The following is a 24,142-nucleotide window of genomic DNA, read 5'->3' on the forward strand; positions in this document are numbered from 1 at the left end:
GTATGTATTGGAGTGATGGATCATTATGATGCCTTGATAACTTAGGTCATCAGCACTGCGATGTTTGTAAAAGCCAAAGAAGTAAGCAGTCAGTACAAATATAGAATTACCTCAGTAAGAACAGTACAACTTTCTCTTGTTGGGGTCTACTTTATCCTTTTGTACATATCAATTTAATTTCAGCATTCATTGGAACTATGTATGCACAAAAAGGCAAAATTGACCTCAGTTATATGGGAGGGGTTTGTTTCTTAAAGCTCTATCTGCTGCTTTGTGTGGTTAAAATATGTTTAATGTTTTCTTGAAAACAGTGTGATAATTTAATTCAGTAAACAATTTTCCTGTATATTTAACTGTTGTAACAGTGCTATTTTGCATATCTGAAATGATATTGTTTCTGGCAGAAATAGGAGTTCTCTTGTTTGTCTCCCACCTCTTTATTCTTCACTGGCCTTTTTTTACCTCAGCCGAATCACATCTCTTTATGCAATAAAAATGGTTTCATTTTATTTGTTTAAAAATGTAGATAAGGAGTTTATTTCCTGGTTACTGATAATATTGTGAATACTACTGTGGAGAACACATACGTACATATGTACATACAAATATATAATTGATTCCAGTAAAAAGGCCCACAATGTAGCCTCCTGTCTTCCAGAGCAGTATTGACAATGTACATAAAATATGGTTTTAACATGTAGAGATACCTTGTTATATGTGTTGTGATGTGGCAGTAGTGCTGCTATATTAAGGGCCTCTTAACATTTTTGAGGAATACTTGCCTTGGCTAGCTTAATTCCATATTGGCTAAAATTAGACATAAAGACCCTCTCTTCCATATTGGTTAATATTTTCTGATGTTATATTTTAGACCTAAGAACTGTTTTGACAGCGTTTAAGCTGTTCAACAAGAGACGCTCTAATGGATGACGGAGAATTTCCTACAAATGATCTACTGATAGATTCAAAGGACAGACTTGATGCTGGTGACAGTGTGGGAAATGTGGAAACTCGTTTGGCTTCTTCATCTGATGAAAATGAAAATCAACTTGATGGTGACAGGAGTGAGGTCCTGACCAGCAGTGACAGTGCAATGGGAATGCATGAAAAGGTTGAGCAGGACAATATCAATAACAATGAAAATCTGGACAGTGGAGACTGTACACCAAGTTGCAAAGAAGATGAGACTGAGAAGAACTCTGAAAATTTCCATATGGACATTCATAGAGAGGAAAAGCCTGTTATAGAAAAATGGACGGATGGAAAAAGACCAACTTGCAAAAAAGACTCCTTTAGAAAATCTACAGGTACTTTCAAAAATTATATGTTCTTGTTTGTTTTGTTTTAAATAATGAAGCTCTAGTTCTATTCATGAGTCAGTCGCATTTAGAACTAATGTATACACTTGTTTTTAACTGCAACAACTTTCAGTAAAATGGTATTACACCTCTACCCCAATACAATGCGGTCCAATATAACGGTGATTTCAGATATAACGTGGTAAAGCAGCGCTCTGGGGAGCGGGGCTGCTTTATCTCGTTATATCCGAATTCGTGTTACCGCAAATGCTTCCTCTGCATGCCCCCCCCTTGCTTGCTGCAGCCCCCCACCCCAGCTCACCTCTGCCTCCTCCCACGAGCACACCGCCGCTCTGCTTCTCCCTCCTCCCTAGGCTTGCCACGCCCAGCAGCTGATTCACGGCATGCCTTGGAGGGAGAGAAGGAGGTGAGAGAAGTGGAGCGTTGGCGTGAGGCGGAGTGGGGGTGAGCTGGGGCGGCGCGGCACGGGGAGGGCCGCAGCAAGTAACCGGGGGGGGGGAGGGCGCAGAGGAACCGCTCCCCGCCCCAGCTCACCTCCGCCTCCTCCCCTGAACGCGCCACCACTGCTGCGCTCTTCCCCCCCCTCCCCCCGCTTCCTTCTAGGCTTCCCGTGCCAAACAGCTGATTGGCACAGAGAGCCTGGAAGAGAGGGGGGGAGAAGCAGAGAGGTGGTGGCGTACTCAGGGGAGGAGGCGGAGGCAGAGCGGAGGTGAGCTGGGGCGGGGAGGGTTTCTCTCCCTATCCCGATATAATGCGGTCTCACCTATGATATGGTAAGATTTTTTTGGGGTTCCCAAGGACCATGTTATATCAGGGTAGAGGTGTGTTTGTTGACATGCTGACAATAGTAAACCAGATATAAAGTACAGACTGTCCCTACCTTCAGAGCTCAAAATCTAAACCAGTGAGAGACAGTAAACAGTACACTGGTGAAATAAATGAATGGATAAATTACGAAGTGAATTTCTGCCTGAAGTCCAAATACAGAGAACATGTTTCTTGATTATTTGAATATTCAAGAGCAAGATTTTGGTGTCCTATTAAGGCATCAGCATTTGAAAACTTGGCTTCAGTCACAAAATATCTTGATCTTGGACTGCTATTACCAGAATTTACTTAGGTTTCCCAAGCTTAATAAATACTTCTACTATGTACATCTTGAGTAACACACTGTCCATAAAATATGTGTAAAGCTGCTGCCAAGTTTTTAGATTGTATAATTCAGTCTTCCAAATCTAACTTTAGATCTTTAAACTAAGTGGCTAAGGATAATTTTTAAAATAATTTTCTATTACATATTCTGCTTTTTTGAAATGTTCCTTCCCTTTGCAAAATTGTTTGTGTTGATATTGATTTTACCATGTCAGGTTTTATACTTTTTGTAGTGTTGCAAAATATACTGATGAATACAGTGCATTTTGTTTTAACCTGATTGGTATCTTGGAGGATTGTTTAAAGGGCGTTAGATATGATTCAGCAGTGCCCAGGCTGGTGTTTTTCTACAATTTTTTTTTCTCTTGTTGAAATTTTTGGGCACTCGGCTGAGAATTAACAGCTAAACTGACTAGCCATGTACAGGACCAGGCATTTTTAAAGTCACTTTTTTCATCTTGCCCCACCAAAGCTACCCACTAAATAATCATTTTGTTTTTCCCTAGAAATACATGTTTTCAAACCAAGGTTTTACAAACACATTCTGGTGGGTGGTTTTATAACACTTTATTCACTGTGTCCAAGAATTCTTTCCAGTGTTTTGTAACATTTTCCTTGAACGATTTTTTAAAGAAACCCAGATACGGTGGAGGAGAAGGGAAGCTGTGGTCTGCCAGTGAGATTGGGTGTGCATTTTGTTGAATTTTGAGTTGTTTTCTTATTAGTATCCTAATTCAAGGCCTAAGGAGATTTATGATTTGGATAAATATCTAGAAGTTTGGATATTTATCTGAACTTATGAAAACTGCCCCCTATGAAAGTCTGTGTTCCTCTCTCACTCCCATCCTCCCTCACTATCCAAAGAAACACTCCAACAATAGCCTCTCACTACTTATAGTTATTTCTTTGGAAAAAAGTTTGCCTCCATAGTGTTTGTGCCAGTTCATCTTCAGGAGGCTTCTCCAAGCGTTTCTTTGTGGCAGTGGGGCGTCTCCCTTTCTTTTCTCTTGGGAGAGACGTACCAAAGCTTGGATTTGAAATATTTTGGTTCAGTAATAGATCTGAAGACAAATGAGCACTAAATGCAAGCAGAAAAGAATATAGTTTAAAGCATGCATGCATTCAAAAGACTTGTGTCAGAGATAAGATCTTAAATCCATACAAGTGTAAACAAACCAGAAGCTGATGATTTTAGAATTAAGGTAACTTGAGTGTAGAGCAGGGATCGGCAACCTTTGGCGCGGGCCAAGGGATGCACTGGCCTCTCCTTCCCACAGCCCACATTGGCCTGGAACGGCAAACTGCAGCCAGTGGGAGCTGCGATCGGCCGAACCTGTGGACGCGGCAGGTTAAAAAAAAAAAAAAAAAATGGCCTGGCCTGCCAGGCGCTTTCTCTGATGGGCTGCATGCCAGAGGTTACCGATCCCTGATATAGAGTGTGTTTTGACAGATGGATTCTAGTGTTAGCATTTTGATTTCATCCATATTTGTTTAGAGATGTGGGCATTAATGATGCTGCCATGTATGATCCTGAGCAGATCAGTAGTGACTATAGGTCTCTGGGAGTGAGGGTGAAGGAGTCAGAGTCACAGGTGGTGGCCTTTTGCACCCTGCCAGCTGAGGGAAAGGGCCCAGGCAGGGACAGATGCATCGTGGAGATGAATGCATGGCTACACAGATGATGCCAACAAGAGTCCTTTGGCTTTCTTGATCATGGGATGCTGTTCCCTGAAGGAGGACTTCTGGGAAGAGATGGGGCCCATCTAATGAAGGGGAAGAGCATTTTGGGACACCAACTCACCAATCTAGTGCAGTGGGCTTTAAACTAGGTTCAAAGGGGGCAGGTGACAAAAGCACACAGGTAAGTATTTAAAAAAGTTGACCTTCACAGGGGGCTGAAAGTTGGGGATGAAATGGAAGACTACAGTAGGGTGAATAGGAGCAACAAGAGGGAAAACATTGGGGGAATCCGCTCAACATTTTAGATGTTAGTACACAAATGTAAGGAGTATGAGGCGTAGGTGGAAGAACTGGAATTCTAAGTTCACAAGCCAAATTATGACTTAATTGGCATCACAGAGATTTGGTGCGATAAATCTCATGGCTGGAATATTGGCATAGAGGGGGATAGGTTGTTCAGGAAGGACTGGCAGGGGGGAAAAAGGAGCAGTTATTACATTATACATCAACATATACACTTGTTCTGAGGTCCAAGAGGAGGTGTGATGCAGCCCAGTTGAAAGTCTCTGGATGAAGACAGAAGAGGGAAAAAACAAGGGTGATGTCATGGTTGGGGTCTATTGTAGACCACCAAATCAGGAAGAGGAGGTGATGAGGCATTTCTAGAACAAATAACAGAAATATCCAAAACACAAGACGTGGTGGTAATGGGGAATTTCAAATACCCAGATATCTGTTGGAAAAGGAATATGGGAAAACACAGTAAGGGTATGTCTACACTATGAAATTAGGTTGAATTTATAGAAGTTGGTTTCTTAGAAATCGTTTTTATATAGTCTATTGTGTGTGTCCCCACACAAAAGGCTCTAAGTGCATTAACTCGGCGGAGTGCTTCCACAGTACCGAGGCTAGCGTCGACTTCTGGAGTGTTGCACTGTGGGTAGCTATCCCACAGTTCCTGCAGTCTCCACTGCCCATTGGAATTCTGAGTTGAGATCCAATGACTGATGGGGCAAAAAACATAGTTGCAGGTGGTTCTGGATACATGTCATCAGGCCCTCCCTCCCTCCCTCTGTGAAAGCAATGGCAGACAATCATTTTGTCCCTTTTTTCCTGAGTTACCTGTGCAGATGCCATATCACGGCAAGCATAGAGCCCGCTCAGCTCACTGTCACCGTATGTCTCCTGAGTGCTGGCAGACGTGGTACTGCATTGCTACACAGCAGCAGCAACCCATTGCCTTGTGGCAGCAGACGGTACAATAGGCCTGAAAACCATCCTCATCATGTCTGAGGTGCTCCAGGCTGCCTTGGTAAGGTCAGTCAGAAGCCCCTGGGCAGATATGAGTGCAGGGACTAAATTAGGAGTGACTCAATCAAGTCATTCTCTTTAGTCCTGCAGGCAGTCCTATTGTACCATCTTCTGGTGAGCAGGCAGGAGATATGGATGGCTTGCAGTCCTTCTGCACCGTGTGCAGCCAGTCAAAGATGTAAAAGACAGATGGAGTAGATCAAAACAAGAAATAGACCAGATTTGTTTTGTATTCATTTGCTCCCCGCTCCCTCCCTCCCTCCGTGAAGTCCTGCCTGAAATACCAAAGGGAGGGATAGCTTAGTGGGTTGAGCATTGGCCTGCTAAACCCAGGGTTTTGAGTTCAATCCTTGAGGGGCCATTCTGTGTGACAGTTGTTTTTGTTTCTCCTTGATGTAAAGCCACCCCCTTGGTTGAATTTAATTCCTTGTAAGCCATGTTGTCAGTCGCCCCTCCCTCCGTCAGAGCAACGGCAGACAATCGTTCTGCACCTTTTTTCTGTGCAGACGCCATACCACGGCAAGCATGGAGCCTGCTCAGATCACTTTGGCAAATAGGAGCACATTAAACACCACGCACATTATCCAGCAGTATATGCAGCACCAGAACCTGGCAAAGCGATACCGGGTGAGTAGGCAACATCAGCGCAGTGACGAGAGTGATGAGGGCATGGACACAGACTTCTGTCATTGGGCCCTGCCAATGCGGGCATCATGGTGCTAATGGGGCAGGTTCATGCCGTGGAACTCCAATTCTGGGCCTGGGAAACTAGCACAATCTGGTGGGACCGCATAATGTTGCAGGTCTGGGATGATTCCCAGTGACTGTGAAACTTGCACATGCATAATGGCACTTTCATGGAACTTTGTGACTTGCTTTCCCCTGCCCTGAAGCACATGAATACCAAGATGAGAGCAGCCCCCACAGTTGAGAAGTGAGTGATAATAGCCCTGTGGAAGCTTGCAACGCCAGACAGCTACCGGTCAGTTGGGAATCAATTTGGAATGGGCAAATCTCCTGTGGGGGCTGCTGTGATGCAAGTAGCCAACGCAATCAAAGATCTGCTGATATCAAGGGTAGTTGACCCTGGGAAATGTGCAGGTCATAGTGGATGGCTTTGCTGCAATGGGATTTCCTAACTGTGGTGGGGCCATAGACGGAACCCATATCCCTATCTTGGCACCGGAGCACCAAGCCAGCGAGTACATAAACCGCAAGGGGTACTTTTCAATAGTGCTGCAAGCACTGGTGGATCACAAAGGATGTTTCCCCAACATCAAGGTGGGATGGCCGGGAAAAGTATATGACGCTCGCATCTTCAGGAACTCTGGTCTGTTTCAAAAGCTGCAGGAAGGGGCTTTCTTCCCAGACCAGAAAATAACCATTGGGGATGTTGAAATGCCTATAGTTATCCTTGGGGACCCAGCCTACGCCTTAATGCCATGGCTCATGAAGCCATACATAGGCAACCTGGACAGTAGTCAGGAGCTGTTCAACTACAGGCTGAGCAAGTGCAGAATGGTGGTAGAATGTGCATTTGGACGTTTAAAAGTGTGCTGGTGCAGTTTACTGACTCGGTTAGACATCAGCGAAAACAATATTCCCATTGTTATTACTGCTTGCTGTGCGCTCCACAATATCTGTGAGAGTAAGGGGGAGACGTTTATGGCGGGGTGGGAGGTTGAGGCAAATCGCCTGGCTGCTGGTTACGCGCAGCCAGACACCAGGGCGGTTAGAAGAGCGTAGGAGGGTGCAGTGCGCATCAGAGAAGCTTTGAAAACCAGTTTCATGACTGGCCAGGCTATGGTGTGAAAGTTCTGTTTGTTTCTCCTTGATGAAACCCCCGCCCCTTGGTTCACTCTACTTCCCTGTAAGCTAACCCACCCTCCCCTCCTCCCTTCGATCACCGCTTGCAGAGGCAATAAAGTCATTGTTGCTTCACATTCATGCATTCTTTATTAATTCATCACACAAATAGGGGGATAACTGTCAAGGTAGCCCAGGACGGGTGGTGGTGGAGAGAAGCACTGGGAGGGGTGGTGGAGGAGGGAAGGACAAGGCTACACAGCACTTTTAAACTTATTGAATGCCAGCCTTCTGATGCTTGGGCAATCCTGTGGGGTGGAGTGGCTGGGTGGCTATGGAACTTGGGGAGGAGGGCGGTTGGTTACACAGGGGCTGTAGCAGCGGTCTGTGCTCCAGCTGCCTTTCCTGCAGCTCAGCCATACACTAGAGTGTATTAGTTTGATCCTCCAGCAGCCTCAGCATTGAATCCAGCCTCCTCTCATCACGCTGCTGCCACCTTTCAGCTTCAGCCCTCTCTTCAGCCCGCCACTTACTCTCCTCAGCCCACCATCTCTCCTCCCGGTCATTTTGTGCTTTCCTGCACTCTGACATTATCTGCCTCCATGCATTCGTCTGTGCTCTGTCAGTGTGGGAGGACAGCATGAGCTCAGAGAACATTTCATCGCGAGTGTGTTTTTTTCGCTTTCTAATCTTCACTAGCCTCTGGGAAGGAGAAGATCGTGTGATCCTTGAAACACATGCAGCTGGTGGAGGGGAAAAAAAGGGACAGTGGTATTTAAAAAGACATTTTATAGAACAATGGGTTCATTTTCACCGTAAACCTTGCTGTTAACATTATATACATAGCACATGTGCTTTCGTTCCAAGGTCATATTTTGTCTCCCCGCACTGCTTGGCTAGCCCCTTCCCCCCTTCCCATGACTAACGGTGGGGAACATTTCTGTTCAGCCAGAGGCAAACAGCCCAGCAGGAATGGGCACCTCTGAATGTCCCCTTAAGAAAAGCACCCTATTTCAACCAGGTGACCATGAATGATATCACTCTCCTGAGGATAACACAGAGAGATAAAGAACAGCTGTTGTTTAAATGCCAGCAAACATACACTGCAATGCTTTGTTCTACAGTGATTCCCGAGTACGTGGTACTGGCCTGCTGTGGTAAAGTGTCCTATCATGGTGGATGGAATAAGGCTGCCCTCCCCAGAAACCTTTTGCAAAGGCTTTGGGAGTACATCCAGGAGAGCCGCAAATGCCACGGCAAATTAATCATTAAACATGCTTGCTTTTAAACCATGTATACTATTTTAAAAGGTACACTCACCAGAGGTCCCTTCTCCGCCTGGCGGGTCCGGGAGGCAGCCTTGGGTGGGTTTGGAGGGTACTGGCTCCAGGTCCAGGGTGAGAAACAGTTCCTGGCTGTCGGGAAAACCGATTTCTCCACTTGCTTGCTGTGAGCTATCTACAACCTCATCATCATGATCATCATCTTCCTCGTCCCCAAAACCTGATTCCATGTTGCCTCCATCTCCATTGAAGGAGTCAAACAACACGGCTGGGGTAGTGGTGACTGAACCCCCTAAAATGGCATGCAGCTCATCATAGAAGCGGCATGTATGGGGCTCTGACCCGGAGCGGCCGTTGGCCTCTCTGGTTTTCTGGTAGGCTTGCCTCAGCTCCTTAAGTTTCACGCGGCACTGCTTCGGGTCCTCTGTCCTTCATGCCCTGGGAGATTTTGACAAATGTTTTGGCATTTTGAAAACTGGAACAAAGTTCTGATAACATGGATTCCTCTCCTCATACAGCGATCAGATCCCGTACCTCCCGTTCGGTCCATGCTGGAGCTCTTTTGCGATTCTGGGACTCCATCATGGTCACTTCTGCTGATGAGCTCTGCACTCATCTGCAGCTTGCCACACTGATGAAACAGGAAATTGAAATTCAAAAGTTTGCAGGCCTTTTCCTGTCTACCTGGCCAGTGCATCTGAGTTGAGAGCACTGTCCAGAGCAGTCACAATGGAGCACTCTGGGATAGCTCCCGGAGGCCAATACCATCTAATTGCATCCACAGTACCCCAAATTCGACCCAGCAAGGCCGATTTCAGCGCTAATCCCCTTGTCAGGGGTGGAGTAAGAAAATCGATTTTAAGAGTCCTTTAAGTCCAAAAAAAAAAAGGGGGGGGGCTTCGTCGTGTGGACGGGTGCAGGGTTAAATCGATTTAACGCTGCTAAATTCGACCTCAACTCCTAGTTGAGACCGGGGCTAAGTTCTTGGAATGTGTTGGGAACAACTTCTTGTTTCAGAAGGTGTGGGAAGTAAATGGGCAGGCAGCTATTTAAGACTTGATTCTGGCCAACAAGGAGGAGTTGGTTACAAATCTAAAGATGGACAGCAGCTTTGGTGAAAGAGATTGTGAAATGAGAGATTACATGATCTAAGAAAAGGAAGGAGTAAGAACAGCAGAATACAGACAGTGGACTTAAAAAAGCAGAGTTCAACAAACTGAGAACTAGTAGATGCCATGGGAAGAAAACCTAAGAGGGGAAAAGGAATTCAGGACAGTTGGCAGTTGTTAAAAACCAATATTTAGGGTGCAACAGCAGACTATCCTGATGTGAAGAAACCAGTATGAGCCCAGTTGGCTGTAAAGAGCCCTTTAACTATTTAGCAAATTTTAACAAGTTTACAAATGTTGGCTATCTAAATATCAGAGACAATACAACAATCATTACAACAGTGAGCTTTTCTATAGAGAAACATTATACAGTAATATAATCATTAGACCTCTCTTTCAGAGTAGTTAAAGAGTGGTTAATAGTTCAGAGCCGTGTTAGTCTGTATCCGCAAAAAGAAAAGGAGTACTTCTGGCACCGTAGAGACTAACAAATTGATTAGAGCATAAGCTTTCATGAGCTATAGCTCACTTCATCGGATGCATGCAGTGGAAAATACAGTGGGGAGGTTTTATATACACAGAGAACATGAAACAATGGGTGTTACCATACACACTATAACAAGAGTGATCAGGTAAGGTGAGCTATTAGCATCACGGGGGGGGGAGAATCTTTTGTAGTGATAATCATGGTGGGCCATTTCCAGCAATTGACAAGAACATGTGAGGAACAGTGGGGGTGGGGTGGGGGGAGTGGGGGGGAGAAATAAACATGGGGAAATAGTTTTACTTTGTGTAATGACACATCCACTCCCAGTCTTTATTCAAGCCTAAGTTAATTGTATCCAGTTTGCAAATTAATTCCAATTCCGCAGTCTCTCGTTGGAGTCTGTTTTTGAAGTTTTTTTGTTGAAGAATTGCCACTTTTAGGTCTGTAATCGAGTGACCAAAGAGATTGAACTGCTCTCCGACTGGTTTTTGAATGTGATAATTCTTGACGTCTGATTTGTGTCCATTTGTTCTTTTACGTAGAGACTGTCCAGTTTGACCAATGTACATGGCAGAGGGGCATTGTTGGCACATGATGACATATATCACATTGGTGGATGTGCAGGTGAACGAGCCTCTGATAGTGTGGCTGATGTGCTTAGGCCCTATGATGGTGCTTAGGCCCTATGGTGGCCCCCTCAATAGATATGTGGACACAGTTGGCAACGGGCTTTGTTGCAAGGATAGGTTCCTGGGTTAGTGGTTTTGTTGTGTGGTGTTTGGTTGCTGGTGAGTATTTGCTTCAGACTGGGGGGCTGTCTGTAAGCAAGAACTGTCCTGTCTCCCAAAATCCGTGAGAGTGATGGGTCGTCCTTCAGGATAGGTTATAGATCCTTGATGATGCACTGATGAGGTTTTAGTTGGGGCCTGAAGGTGATGGCTAGTGGCGTTCTGTTGTTTTCTTTGTTGGGCCTGTCCTGTAGTAGCTAACTTCTGGGTACTCTTCTGGCTCTGTCAATCTGTTTCTTCACTTCAGCATTTTTATGGCTGTCTTAGAACAACGCTTCCTCAGCTCTTGTCCCCTAACGCCCCTACTCTACTTGCGCTACATTGATGACATCAACATCATCTGGACCCATGGAAAAGAAGCCCTTGAGAAATTCCACCATGATTTCAACAATTTTCATCTCACCATCAACCTCAGCTTGGACCAGTCCACACAAGAAATCCACTTCCTGGACACTACGGTGCTAATAAGCGATGGTCACATAACCACCACCCTATATCAGAAACCTACTGACCACTCTGCTTACCTGCATGCCTCCAGCTTTGATCCAGAGCACACCACACGATCCATTGTCTACAACCAAGCTCTACAATACAACTGCATTTGGTCGAACCCTTCAGACAGAGACCAACACCTACAATGTCTCTATTAAGCGTTCTTATAACTACAGTACCCACCTGCTGAAGTGAAGAAACAGACTGACAGAGCAAAAGGCTTATTACTACAAAAGGTTCCCCTCCATTCTCCTGATGGTAATAGCTCACCTTATCTGATCACTCTTGTTACAGTGTGTATTCTTGGTCTTTTCTTATTCTAGGTTAGTCTACGTTATTCTTCCTTGCCAATAACACACATTGCAAATAATCCAGATCATATTCCAAGTCACGAACCAGATAGCTTTAAAGATTGAGAGAGCCATGGAATACAAATGGTTGATCAACTATTCTGTAAAGAAACTTTTTGAACCTCTTTAGAGATCAAAACTAATTTACTGGCTCACTCTCCGATAGTACTTAAACTTTCAAGTTGGACATGTTTCTCAACTGTCTAGAAAAGCTGTTTTACAAAGAAAGCTAATGCATGGAAGTGATGGTGTCTGGAAACAAAAAATAACTCATTTACATCAATCTTTGCAGACAACTTTTGTAATGGAAAAAAAAGTCCATAGATGAAACACTGGGAAAAGAATCTGGATAGACAAATTACCACACAGGAATGGGGTTTGATCTGGAAAAGGGGACCAGCAACCAGAGTCTGTAGCACAATAAAAGAAAATGTCTTTCAGTTACTGTTTCAATGGTACCTTACGCCAATTAGGTTTAAAACAGATAGAGAATGAATTGGATAAATGTTGGAAAAATTGTGGTGAAACAGCAGATTTTATACATATATGTTGGATGTGTCCTGTCATTAGAGTGTATTGGGATGCAATTTGTAACTAAATATCACAAATTTTTGGACATTTATTACCAAATGATCCTTTGGTAATCCTCTTGGGGCTTCCTTGGGGAAACAGTCACACAGAAGGAAATGAAAAATTAATCTCACATCTGCTAGGAGTTGCTAGGCTACTGATAGCCTCCTATTGGAAAAAGAAAAATAATCCAACTCTAAAGGAATGGTTCAAAAAAAAATGGGAGGTGGTTGTTATGGAAAAGTTAACACCACAATGATGTACCTAGCAAAACAGTCAGAGCACAAATAGATGTTGAGATATCTGATTACCTTCTATTCAATATTCAGAAAAGTACATTCATCTGCAAAAAAAAATCCAAGCAAAACCATCTAATGTTCTAATGTTTTTTCAATATTAACATTTGATAGCCATGCCTGACCTGTTAAATGTATACAATCAGAGACTTTCCTCAATTTAATAGAATCGCTATAAACAACATGTCAGCATAATGTAAAGATGCTCACTCTGCATCTTTCAGAGTAGCAGCCGTGTTAGTCTGTATTCGCAAAAAGAAAAGGAGTACTTGTGGCACCTTAGAGACTAACAAATTTATTAGAGCATAAGCTTTCGTGAGCTACAGCTCACTTCATCGGATGCATTTGGTGGAAAAAACAGAGGAGAGATTTATATACACACACACAGAGAACATGAAACAATGGGTTTATCATACACACTGTAAGGAGAGTGATCACTTAAGATAAGCCATCACCAACAGCAGGGGGGGGGAAAGGAGGAAAACCTTTCATGGTGACAAGCAGGTAGGCTAATTCCAGCAGTTAACAAGAATATCAGAGGAACAGTGGGGGGTGGGGTGGGAGGGAGAAATACCATGGGGAAATAGTTTTACTTAGTGTAATGACTCATCCATTCCCAGTCTCTATTCAAGCCTAAGTTAATTGTATCCAGTTTGCAAATTAATTCCAATTCAGCAGTCTCTCGTTGGAGTCTGTTTTTGAAGCTTTTTTGTTGAAGTATAGCCACTCTTAGGTCTGTGATCGAGTGACCAGAGAGATTGAAGTGTTCTCCAACTGGTTTTTGAATGTTATAATTCTTGACGTCTGATTTGTGTCCATTCATTCTTTTACGTAGAGACTGTCCAGTTTGGCCAATGTACATGGCAGAGGGGCATTGCTGGCACATGATGGCATATATCACATTGGTAGATGCGCAGGTGAACGAGCCTCTGATAGTGTGGCTGATGTGATTAGGCCCTATGATGGTATCCCCCGAATAGATATGTGGACAGAGTTGGCAACGGGCTTTGTTGCAAGGATAGGTTCCTGGGTTAGTGGTTCTGTTGTGTGGTGTGTGCTTGCTGGTGAGTATTTGCTTCAGATTGGGGGGCTGTCTGTAAGCAAGGACTGGTCTGTCTCCCAAGATCTGAGAGAGCGATGGCTCGTCCTTCAGGATAGGTTGTAGATCCTTGATGATGCGTTGGAGAGGTTTTAGTTGGGGGCTGAAGGTGATGGCTAGTGGCGTTCTGTTGTTTTCTTTGTTGGGCCTGTCCTGTAGTAGGTGACTTCTGGGTACTCTTCTGGCTCTGTCAATCTGTTTCTTCACTTCAGCAGGTGGGTATTGTAGTTGTAGGAATGCATGATAGAGATCTTGTAGGTGTTTGTCTCTGTCTGAGGGGTTGGAGCAAATGCGGTTATATCGTAGCGCTTGGCTGTAGACAATGGATCGAGTGGTATGATCTGGATGAAAGCTAGAGGCATGTAGGTAGGAATAGCGGTCAGTAGGTTTCCGATATAGGGTGGTGTTTATGTGACCATCGCTTATTAGCACCGTAGTGTCCAGGAAGTGGATCTCTTGTGTGGACTGGTCCAGACTGAGGTTGATGGTGGGATGGAAACTGTTGAAATCATGGTGGAATTCCTCAAGAGCTTCTTTTCCATGGGTCCAGATGATGAAGATGTCATCAATGTAGCGCAAGTAGAGTAGGGGCATTAGGGGACGAGAGCTGAGGAAGCGTTGTTCTAAGTCAGCCATAAAAATGTTGGCATACTGTGGGGCCATGCGGGTACCCATCGCAGTGCCGCTGATTTGAAGGTATACATTGTCACCAAATGTGAAATAGTTATGGGTCAGGACAAAGTCACAAAGTTCTGCCACCAGGTTAGCCGTGACAGTATCGGGGATACTGTTCCTGACGGCTTGTAGTCCATCTTTGTGTGGAATGTTGGTGTAGAGGGCTTCTACATCCATAGTGGCTAGGATGGTGTTTTTAGGAAGATCACCAATGGACTGTAGTTTCCTCAGGAAATCGGTGGTGTCTCGAAGATAGCTGGGAGTGCTGGTAACGAAGGGCCTGAGGAGGGAGTCTACATAGCCAGACAATCCTGCTGTCAGGGTGCCAATGCCTGAGATGATGGGGCGTCCAGGATTTCCAGGTTTATGGATCTTGGGTAGCAGATAGAATATCCCAGGTCGGGGTTCTAGGGGTGTGTCTGTGCGGATTTGTTCTTGTGCTTTTTCAGGGAGTTTCTTGAGCAAATGCTGTAGTTTCTTTTGGTAACTCTCAGTGGGATCAGAGGGTAATGGCTTGTAGAAAGTGGTGTTGGAGAGCTGCCTAGTAGCCTCTTGTTCATACTCCGACCTATTCATGATGACGACAGCACCTCCTTTGTCAGCCTTTTTGATTATGATGTCAGAGTTGTTTCTGAGGCTGTGGATGGCACTGTGTTCTGCATGGCTGAGGTTATGGGGTAAGCGATGCTGCTTTTCCACAATTTCAGCTCGTGCACGTCGGCGGAAGCAGTCTATGTAGAAATCCAGGCTGCTGTTTCGACCTTCAGGAGGAGTCCACCCAGAATCCTTCTTTTTGTAGTGTTGGCAGGAAGGTCTCTGTGGGTTAATATGTTGGTCAGAGGTGTGTTGGAAATATTCCTTGAGTCGGAGACGTCGAAAATAGGATTCTAGGTCACCACAGAACTGTATCATGTTCGTGGGGGTGGAGGGGCAAAAGGAGAGGCCCCGAGATAGGACAGATTCTTCCGCTGGGCTAAGAGTATAGTTGGATAGATTACAACAATGGTTCCTGTAACCCACCCAGCAATATTGTTAATCTATTCAACTATACTCTTAGCCCAGCGGAAGAATCTGTCCTATCTCGGGGCCTCTCCTTTTGCCCCTCCACCCCCACGAACATTATACAGTTCTGTGGTGACCTAGAATCCTATTTTCGACGTCTCCGACTCAAGGAATATTTCCAACACACCTCTGACCAACATATTAACCCACAGAGACCTTCCTGCCAACACTACAAAAAGAAGGATTCTGGGTGGACTCCTCCTGAAGGTCGAAAGAGCAGCCTGGATTTCTACATAGACTGCTTCCGCCGACGTGCACGAGCTGAAATTGTGGAAAAGCAGCATCGCTTACCCCATAACCTCAGCCATGCAGAACACAGTGCCATCCACAGCCTCAGAAACAACTCTGACATCATAATCAAAAAGGCTGACAAAGGAGGTGCTGTCGTCATCATGAATAGGTCGGAGTATGAACAAGAGGCTACTAGGCAGCTCTCCAACACCACTTTCTACAAGCCATTACCCTCTGATCCCACTGAGAGTTACCAAAAGAAACTACAGCATTTGCTCAAGAAACTCCCTGAAAAAGCACAAGAACAAATCCGCACAGACACACCCCTAGAACCCCGACCTGGGATATTCTATCTGCTACCCAAGATCCATAAACCTGGAAATCCTGGACGCCCCATCATCTCAGGCATTGGCACCCTGACAGCAGGATTGTCTGGCTATGTAGACTCCCTCCTCAGGCCCTTCGTTACCAGCACTCCCAGCTATCTTCGAGACACCACCGATTTCCTGAGGAAACTACAGTCCATTGGTGATCTTCCTAAAAACACCATCCTAGCCACTATGGATGTAGAAGCCCTCTACACCAACATTCCACACAAAGATGGACTACAAGCCGTCAGGAACAGTATCCCCGATACTGTCACGGCTAACCTGGTGGCAGAACTTTGTGACTTTGTCCTGACCCATAACTATTTCACATTTGGTGACAATGTATACCTTCAAATCAGCGGCACTGCGATGGGTACCCGCATGGCCCCACAGTATGCCAACATTTTTATGGCTGACTTAGAACAACGCTTCCTCAGCTCTCGTCCCCTAATGCCCCTACTCTACTTGCGCTACATTGATGACATCTTCATCATCTGGACCCATGGAAAAGAAGCTCTTGAGGAATTCCACCATGATTTCAACAGTTTCCATCCCACCATCAACCTCAGCCTGGACCAGTCCACACAAGAGATCCACTTCCTGGACACTACGGTGCTAATAAGCGATGGTCACATAAACACCACCCTATATCGGAAACCTACTGACCGCTATTCCTACCTACATGCCTCTAGCTTTCATCCAGATCATACCACTCGATCCATTGTCTACAGCCAAGCGCTACGATATAACCGCATTTGCTCCAACCCCTCAGACAGAGACAAACACCTACAAGATCTCTATCATGCATTCCTACAACTACAATACCCACCTGCTGAAGTGAAGAAACAGATTGACAGAGCCAGAAGAGTACCCAGAAGTCACCTACTACAGGACAGGCCCAACAAAGAAAACAACAGAACGCCACTAGCCATCACCTTCAGCCCCCAACTAAAACCTCTCCAACGCATCATCAAGGATCTACAACCTATCCTGAAGGACGAGCCATCGCTCTCTCAGATCTTGGGAGACAGACCAGTCCTTGCTTACAGACAGCCCCCCAATCTGAAGCAAATACTCACCAGCAAGCACACACCACACAACAGAACCACTAACCCAGGAACCTATCCTTGCAACAAAGCCCGTTGCCAACTCTGTCCACATATCTATTCAGGGGATACCATCATAGGGCCTAATCACATCAGCCACACTATCAGAGGCTCGTTCACCTGCGCATCTACCAATGTGATATATGCCATCATGTGCCAGCAATGCCCCTCTGCCATGTACATTGGCCAAACTGGACAGTCTCTACGTAAAAGAATGAATGGACACAAATCAGACGTCAAGAATTATAACATTCAAAAATCAGTTGGAGAACACTTCAATCTCTCTGGTCACTCGATCACAGACCTAAGAGTGGCTATACTTCAACAAAAAAGCTTCAAAAACAGACTCCAACGAGAGACTGCTGAATTGGAATTAATTTGCAAACTGGATACAATTAACTTAGGCTTGAATAGAGACTGGGAATGGATGAGTCATTACACAAAGTAAAACTATTTCCCCATGGTATTTCTCCCTCCCACCCCACCCCCCACTGTTCCTCTGATATTCTTGTTAACTGCTGGAATTAGCCTACCTGCTTGTCACCATGAAAGGTTTTCCTCCTTTCCCCCCCCCTGCTGTTGGTGATGGCTTATCTTAAGTGATCACTCTCCTTACAGTGTGTATGATAAACCCATTGTTTCATGTTCTCTGTGTGTGTGTATATAAATCTCTCCTCTGTTTTTTCCACCAAATGCATCCGATGAAGTGAGCTGTAGCTCACGAAAGCTTATGCTCTAATAAATTTGTTAGTCTCTAAGGTGCCACAAGTACTCCTTTTCTTTTCACTCTGCATCTTGGTAACTTCCTGGGAGTGGATGTGTCATTACACAAAGTAAAACTATTTCCCCATGTTTATTCCCCCCCACCCCGCCCTGATTCCTCACACGTTCTTGTCAACTGCTGGAAATGGCCAACCTTGATTATCACTAAAAAAGGTCACCCCTCCCCCCCCGCCCCAGTAATAGGTCACTTTACCTAATCACTCTTGTTACAGTGTGTATGGTAACACCCATTGTTTCATGTTCTCTGTGTATATAAAATCTCCCCACTGTATTTTCCACTGCATGCATCTGATGAAGTGAGCTGTAACTCACAAAAGCTTATCCTCTAATAAATTTGTTAGTCTCTAAGGTGCCACAAGTACTCCTTTTCTTTCTGTTTAAATGTCTGTTCAAAGTATCTGCATTTACTCTTGGTCTTTTCTTATTCTGTATAGTTTTCCACATCAGGAACATTTTTATGACCTGAAAATCCAACAGAAATCCTACAAAAAGTGCAAACATGGAAAAATTGCTAAGAATGAGTACCAAAGAATAGCACAAGCATGTAGAGATAAAATCACAAAGTCTAAGGCATAACATGAGTTACCGCTAGCCATGGATATAAAAGACAATAAGAAGAAGTTTTATAAATACCTTAAGAGTAAGACTCAGATGAAGGAAAGTGTAGGTCGCTACTTATCAGGGAAGGAGAGCTAATAATGCAGATGTTTAATACCTAATAAAAGAGCTGAGATGTTTAATGCCTCTTTTTGTCTGTCTTCACTAAAAAATTAATTGTGATGTAGTGCTTAACACTCGGGTGGGCAAATTATGGCCTGCAGGCCTCTTCCAGCCCTTTTAATCCGGCCCTCGAGCTCCCACCATGGAGTGGGTTTGGGGGCTTGCCTTGCTTCGGCGTTCCAGCCAGGGGGCTTTCTGCGCGGCTCCTGGAAGCAGCGGCATGTCTCCATTTCGGCTCCTATGTATAGGGGCAGCCCGCCCAGGGGGCTCCACACGCACACTGCCCACACCCCAAGTGCCGCCCCCGTAGCTCCCATTAGCCTGTGCCTGCTGGAGGGGGGAATGTTGCTGCTTCCGGGAGCTGCTTGAGGTAAGCGCCACCCAGAGCCTGCACCCCGACCCTCCCCCGCCACCACATATACCTCAACCCCCTGCCCCAGCCCTGATTCCCCTCCTGCCCTCTGAACCCCTCGATTCCAGCCCAGAGCACACTCCTGCACCCCAAACCCCTCATCCCCAGCTTCACCCCAGAGCCCACATCCCCAGCCGGAGCCCTCACCCCCCCACACCTCAACTCCCTGCCACAGCCCGGAGCCCCCTCCCATACCCTGAACTCATTTCTCACCCCATCCCAGATCCCACACCCCCAGTTGGAGCCTGCACCCCAACCCCCAATTTTGTGAGCGAGCATCACCAGCCATACAATTTCCATACTCTGATGTGGCCCTCAGGCCAAAAAGTTTGCCCACCTCTGGCTTAACGCAATTAATCTTAACAGCAAGGGAAAGAACAGGTTAAATAATATTTATAAAGTTAGATGTATTTTAGTCAGCAGGGCCTGACCCAATGTATCCTAAGAGTACTTAAAAGAACAAGCAATCTCAGAAACATTAGTGATTGTCTCCGATACCTCATGGAGGACAGGTGAAATCCTAGAGAACTGAAGAAGAGCAAATATAGTATCTGTATTTAAAAGGAGATCAAAAAGGACCCAGGGAATTATAGACCAGTGAGCCTAACTTCGATACCTGGAAAGATACTAAAACAAATTATAAAACAATCCATCTCTATACACCTAAAGGATAATAGAGTGATAAGTAATAGCCATCATGGATTTGTCAAGAAGAAACCATAGAATCATAGAAATGTAAGGCTGGAAGGGACCTAGAAAAGTCATCAAGTTCAACTCCTTGCACTGAGGAAGGACCAAGTAAATCTAGACTACCTCCGCCACATATTTGTCTAACCTGTTCTTAAAAACTTCAGATGATGGGGATTCCATAACCTCCCTTGGAAGCCTTATTTCAGTGCTTTAATTAGCCTCACATTTAAAAGTTTTTCCTTTTAACCTAAATTTCCCCTACTGCAGATTAAGCCCATTAGTTCTTGTCCTACTGCCAGTAGACATGGAGAACAATTGTTCACCATCCTCTTATAACAGCGCTTGACATAGTTGAAGACTGTTAACAAGTCCCCCTCCTCAGTTGTCTTTTCTCAAGACTAAACATGCCCAGTTTTTTAAACCTTTCCTCATAGGTCAGGTTTTCTAAACCATTTATCATCTTTGTAGCTCTACTCTGGACTCTCTCCAGTTTTATATCTTTCCTTAAGTGTGGTGCCCAGAACTGGACACAGTACTCCAGCTGAGGCCTGACCTGTGCTAAGTAGTAGGACGATTCTCTCTCGTGACTTGCATATGACATTCCTGTTAATACACTACAGAATGATATTTAGCATGGGAGCATAGTGCAGTAAAATCTTATTCCATGAGCAAATTAGTGATGGAAAGGTAAGGGAGCTGTCATTTGATTTGTAAACAACTACAGAATCATAATTTCAATGGTATCAATCTCTGCACTGTGGCAGTGAGAACTGGTTATTTCCTGGCTCCCAGCTCCAGTTCCTCTGGTTGCTGGAAATTTTGATATGTCGTCGGAAATGGGTCAAGTTGAGTATCATTTGAAAGCCCTTTCTCCCATGAATATAATGGTACCAAATATGATAAACCTAGAACAGTTATATAGATATATATTTGAAAACATGTTTACAAATTAATGTTTTTTAAATGATACTTTAACACAGGGATGCATTGCTTTGGTAATCCTAGGGAAGTTAGCCTTGACATCTCTGAGTGAAAACGTGTTTATCTAAGTCATCAGCAGTGTCATCTCTGTCTAGGGCACTGCTGCTAGACATGTCACACTGATCCTCATCCATACTGCACTCGCACATCCTCGTACAAGACAGACTGCTGGCCAAACATTTGCAGGATGGTGAGCATCTGGTCTTTGCATATAAGCATTTGATTAACTAAAGGATGGATTCAGGAGTGCATGTTATTTCAGATGTAAGTAGTGTGCTCTGTTCATCCTCCAAGACCCTTTGTGCCCAATACGGGAGGGTAGTTTTGGATATGCTCGTTCTTCCGGGAGCCATTTCGTTGCTGGATAATAGCAGGTATAAATGCACCCCTTGTCGGTGGCAGTTTGTCTCCATTTTCTACTTGGAAAACATCCACCAGTGTAGCTCTGAAAGTGTTATAATGTTGGTCTTCAAATGGTAAACTCAGAGTGTGAATGCCTCCAGTGAATTTATGACCTCATCAGTGACTGTCTCAGCCATTCTGAGCACCTACAGAGTGAGGAAAAAGTCTTCGGAGACGGAACCAAATGAGTTCCAGTCAGATAGTTTGGTCTTTCCAGCCAAACTTTCAGTAGTGTCACATCCTGAAAGGACATGGAAACCTAGCAGTGCGGCAGATTTTAATGGACCAAGTGATCGGTACAAATCTCTATCCCCTGTGGAAAACCACTAGATACCCCCATCCAGTTTGATAGTGAACCATTGATAATTACTCTTTGGGTATGACTAGGGCACCCACAGTGCATTTTGGTGAATTTCACAGTCCTAGGATTTTAAAAATCATAAATTTCATTATTTCAGATATTTAAATCTGAAAATTCATGGTGTTTTAACTCTAAGGGTCCTGACCCAAAAGGAGCTGGGTCACAAGGTTATTGTAGGGGTTTGCAGTTTTGCCACTCTTACTTCAGCGCTGCTGATGGTGGTTTTGCTGCCTTCAGAGCTGGGCAGCTGGAGACCAGCAGCTGCTGGCTGGGAGCCCAGCTCGGAAGACAGCACCACTGTTAACAGAAGTGCAGAAGTAAAGATGGCATGGTATGGTATTGCCACCCTTACTTATATGCTGCTGCCTTCAGAGCAGTGCCTTTGGCCAGCATCCGCCACTCTCCAGCCACCCAGCTCTGAAGGCACTGCAGAAGTAAGGGTGGCAATACTGTTAATCCTCCTAAAATAACCTTGAGACCCCCCTACAACTCCCTTTTGGGTCAGGGCCCCCAATTTGAGAAATGCTGGTCTCCTCTGAAATCTGTATAGTTTAGGATAAAAGTACACAAAAGACCAGATTTCACGGTGGAGACCAGATTTCATGGTCCGTGACACGTTTTCATGGCGTGAATTTGGTAGGGCCCCAAGTATGATCTTTCAAGCAGTTGTGCATCCACCACATAGTCATTTAATCTAGACCATATTTCCCTAGTTTGCTTATGAGGACATCTTATGGGACTGTGTCATGGGGTTTCTACCCACTGCAGCTGTTCTGGGAATTAGCTTATGGGACTTGGGAATTTCTCAGAAAAGCAAATAAATGAATGCTTAGGAAACTGGCTCTGTGACCATCAAGATTTGGAAGATTGGATATTGGGTGATAACTGCAAAGAAAATATGATTTCTTTTAGTTCTCTTCAGTTTGCTCAGTGCAGAGTTCCAGAGATTTCACATGAGAAGTGTATCTGTACGTGGAAACTCTACGCTATATTTGAACTAGGGCTGTTGATTAATCGCAGTTAACTCGCATGATTAACTCAAAAAAATTAATCACAATTAATCGCAGTTATAATCACACGATTAAACAATAGAATACCAATTGAAATTTATTAAATATTTTGGATGTTTTTCTGCATTTTCATATATACTGGATTCTGTGTTGTAATTGAAATCAAAGTGGATATTATTTTTGGTTATAAATATTTGCACTGTAAAAATGATAAATGAAATATTTTTCAATTTATCTTATACAAGCACTGTAGTGCAATGTTTGTCATGAAAGTTCAACTTACAAATGTAGATTTTTTTTTTGTTACATAACTTCACTCAAAAACAAAACAATATAAAACTTCAGAGCCTACTAGTCCACTCAGTCCTACTTCTTGTTCAGCCAATCGCTAAGACAAACAAATTTGTTTACATTTACGGGAGATAATGCTGCCTGCTTCTTATTTACAATGTCACCTGAAAGTGAGAACAGGTGTTTGCATGGCACTTTTGTAACTGATGTTGCAAGGTATTTACAAGCCAGCAGTGGTGAAAGTGAGCCAGTACAGGCTGGTACGGCGTACCGGTAAGGAGGCAGTACCAGCCCTTATGCAGCCCATGTTAAAGTGCTGCTGCGGAAGCACTTTAACATCCCTTCCTCTTTTGCCTTCCCCATCAGCGGCCCGGGGCAAAAGGGCAGCTGCCATGGGGGCAGTGATTTAAAAAGGCCTGGGGTTCCCAGCTGCTGCCACTGCTACTGCAGCAGTGGCCAGAGTCCCAGGCCCTTTTAAATTGCTGCTGGATCCCCCAAGCAGCAGGAAGGTTGACCCCGCCTCTGCCTCTTCCGTCCAAGGCACCAGCCCCTGTACCGGTAAGAATCTATTATTACTTTCACCACTGCATGCCAAATATGCTAAACATTCATATGCCCCTTCAAGCTTCAGCCACCATTCCATGCTGTTGATGCTCATTAAAAAAATGTGTTAATTAAATTTGTGATTGAGTTCCTTGTGAGAGAATTGTATGTCTCCTGTTCTGTTTTACCTGCATTCTGCCATGTATTTCATGTTATAGCAATCTCGGATGATGACCCAGCACATGTTCATTTTAAGAACACTTTCACAGCAGATTTGACAAAACGCAAAGAAGGCACCAATGTGCAATTTCTAAAAATAGCAACAGCACTCAACCCAAGGTTTAAGAATCTGAAATGCCATTCAAAATCTGAGGGACGAGGTGTGGAACATGCTTTCAGAAGTCTTAAAAGAGCAACACTCAGATACGGAAACTACAGAACCCGAACCACCAAAAAAGAAAATGAACTTTCTGCTGGTGGCATCTGATTCAGATGATGAAAATGAACATGCGTCGGTCCACTCTGGTTTCGATCGCTTTCGAGCAGAACCCATCTTTAGCATGGACTCATGTCCTCTGGAATGGTGGTTGAAGAATGAAGGGACATATGAATCTTGAGCGCATCTGGCACATAAATATCTTGCGATGCTGGCTACAACAGTGCCATGCGAACGCCTGTTCTCACTTTCAGGTGACATTGTAGACAAGAAGTTAACAGCATTATCTCCTGAAAATTGCAACCAAACTCGTTTGTCTGAGCAATTGG

General features: G+C 44.5%; 1 protein-coding gene across 11 annotated transcripts in view; it reads left to right on the forward strand.

Annotated features, from left to right (window-relative positions):
- CNST (consortin, connexin sorting protein) overlaps nucleotides 1-24,142 on the forward strand; it is a 121,703-nt gene that overhangs the window by 25,735 nt on the left and 71,826 nt on the right. For all 11 annotated transcript variants that reach the window (XM_043512270.1, XM_038393970.2, XM_038393969.2 and 8 more), the window contains one exon: nucleotides 872-1,307. In XM_043512270.1, the coding sequence (XP_043368205.1) occupies nucleotides 923-1,307 (385 nt within the window). In that variant the 5' untranslated portion in view covers nucleotides 872-922. The remainder of the gene's footprint in view (nucleotides 1-871; nucleotides 1,308-24,142) is intronic.

Source organism: Dermochelys coriacea, chromosome 3 (genome assembly GCF_009764565.3).
Source record: "Dermochelys coriacea isolate rDerCor1 chromosome 3, rDerCor1.pri.v4, whole genome shotgun sequence".
Taxonomy (NCBI): Eukaryota; Metazoa; Chordata; order Testudines; family Dermochelyidae; genus Dermochelys; species Dermochelys coriacea.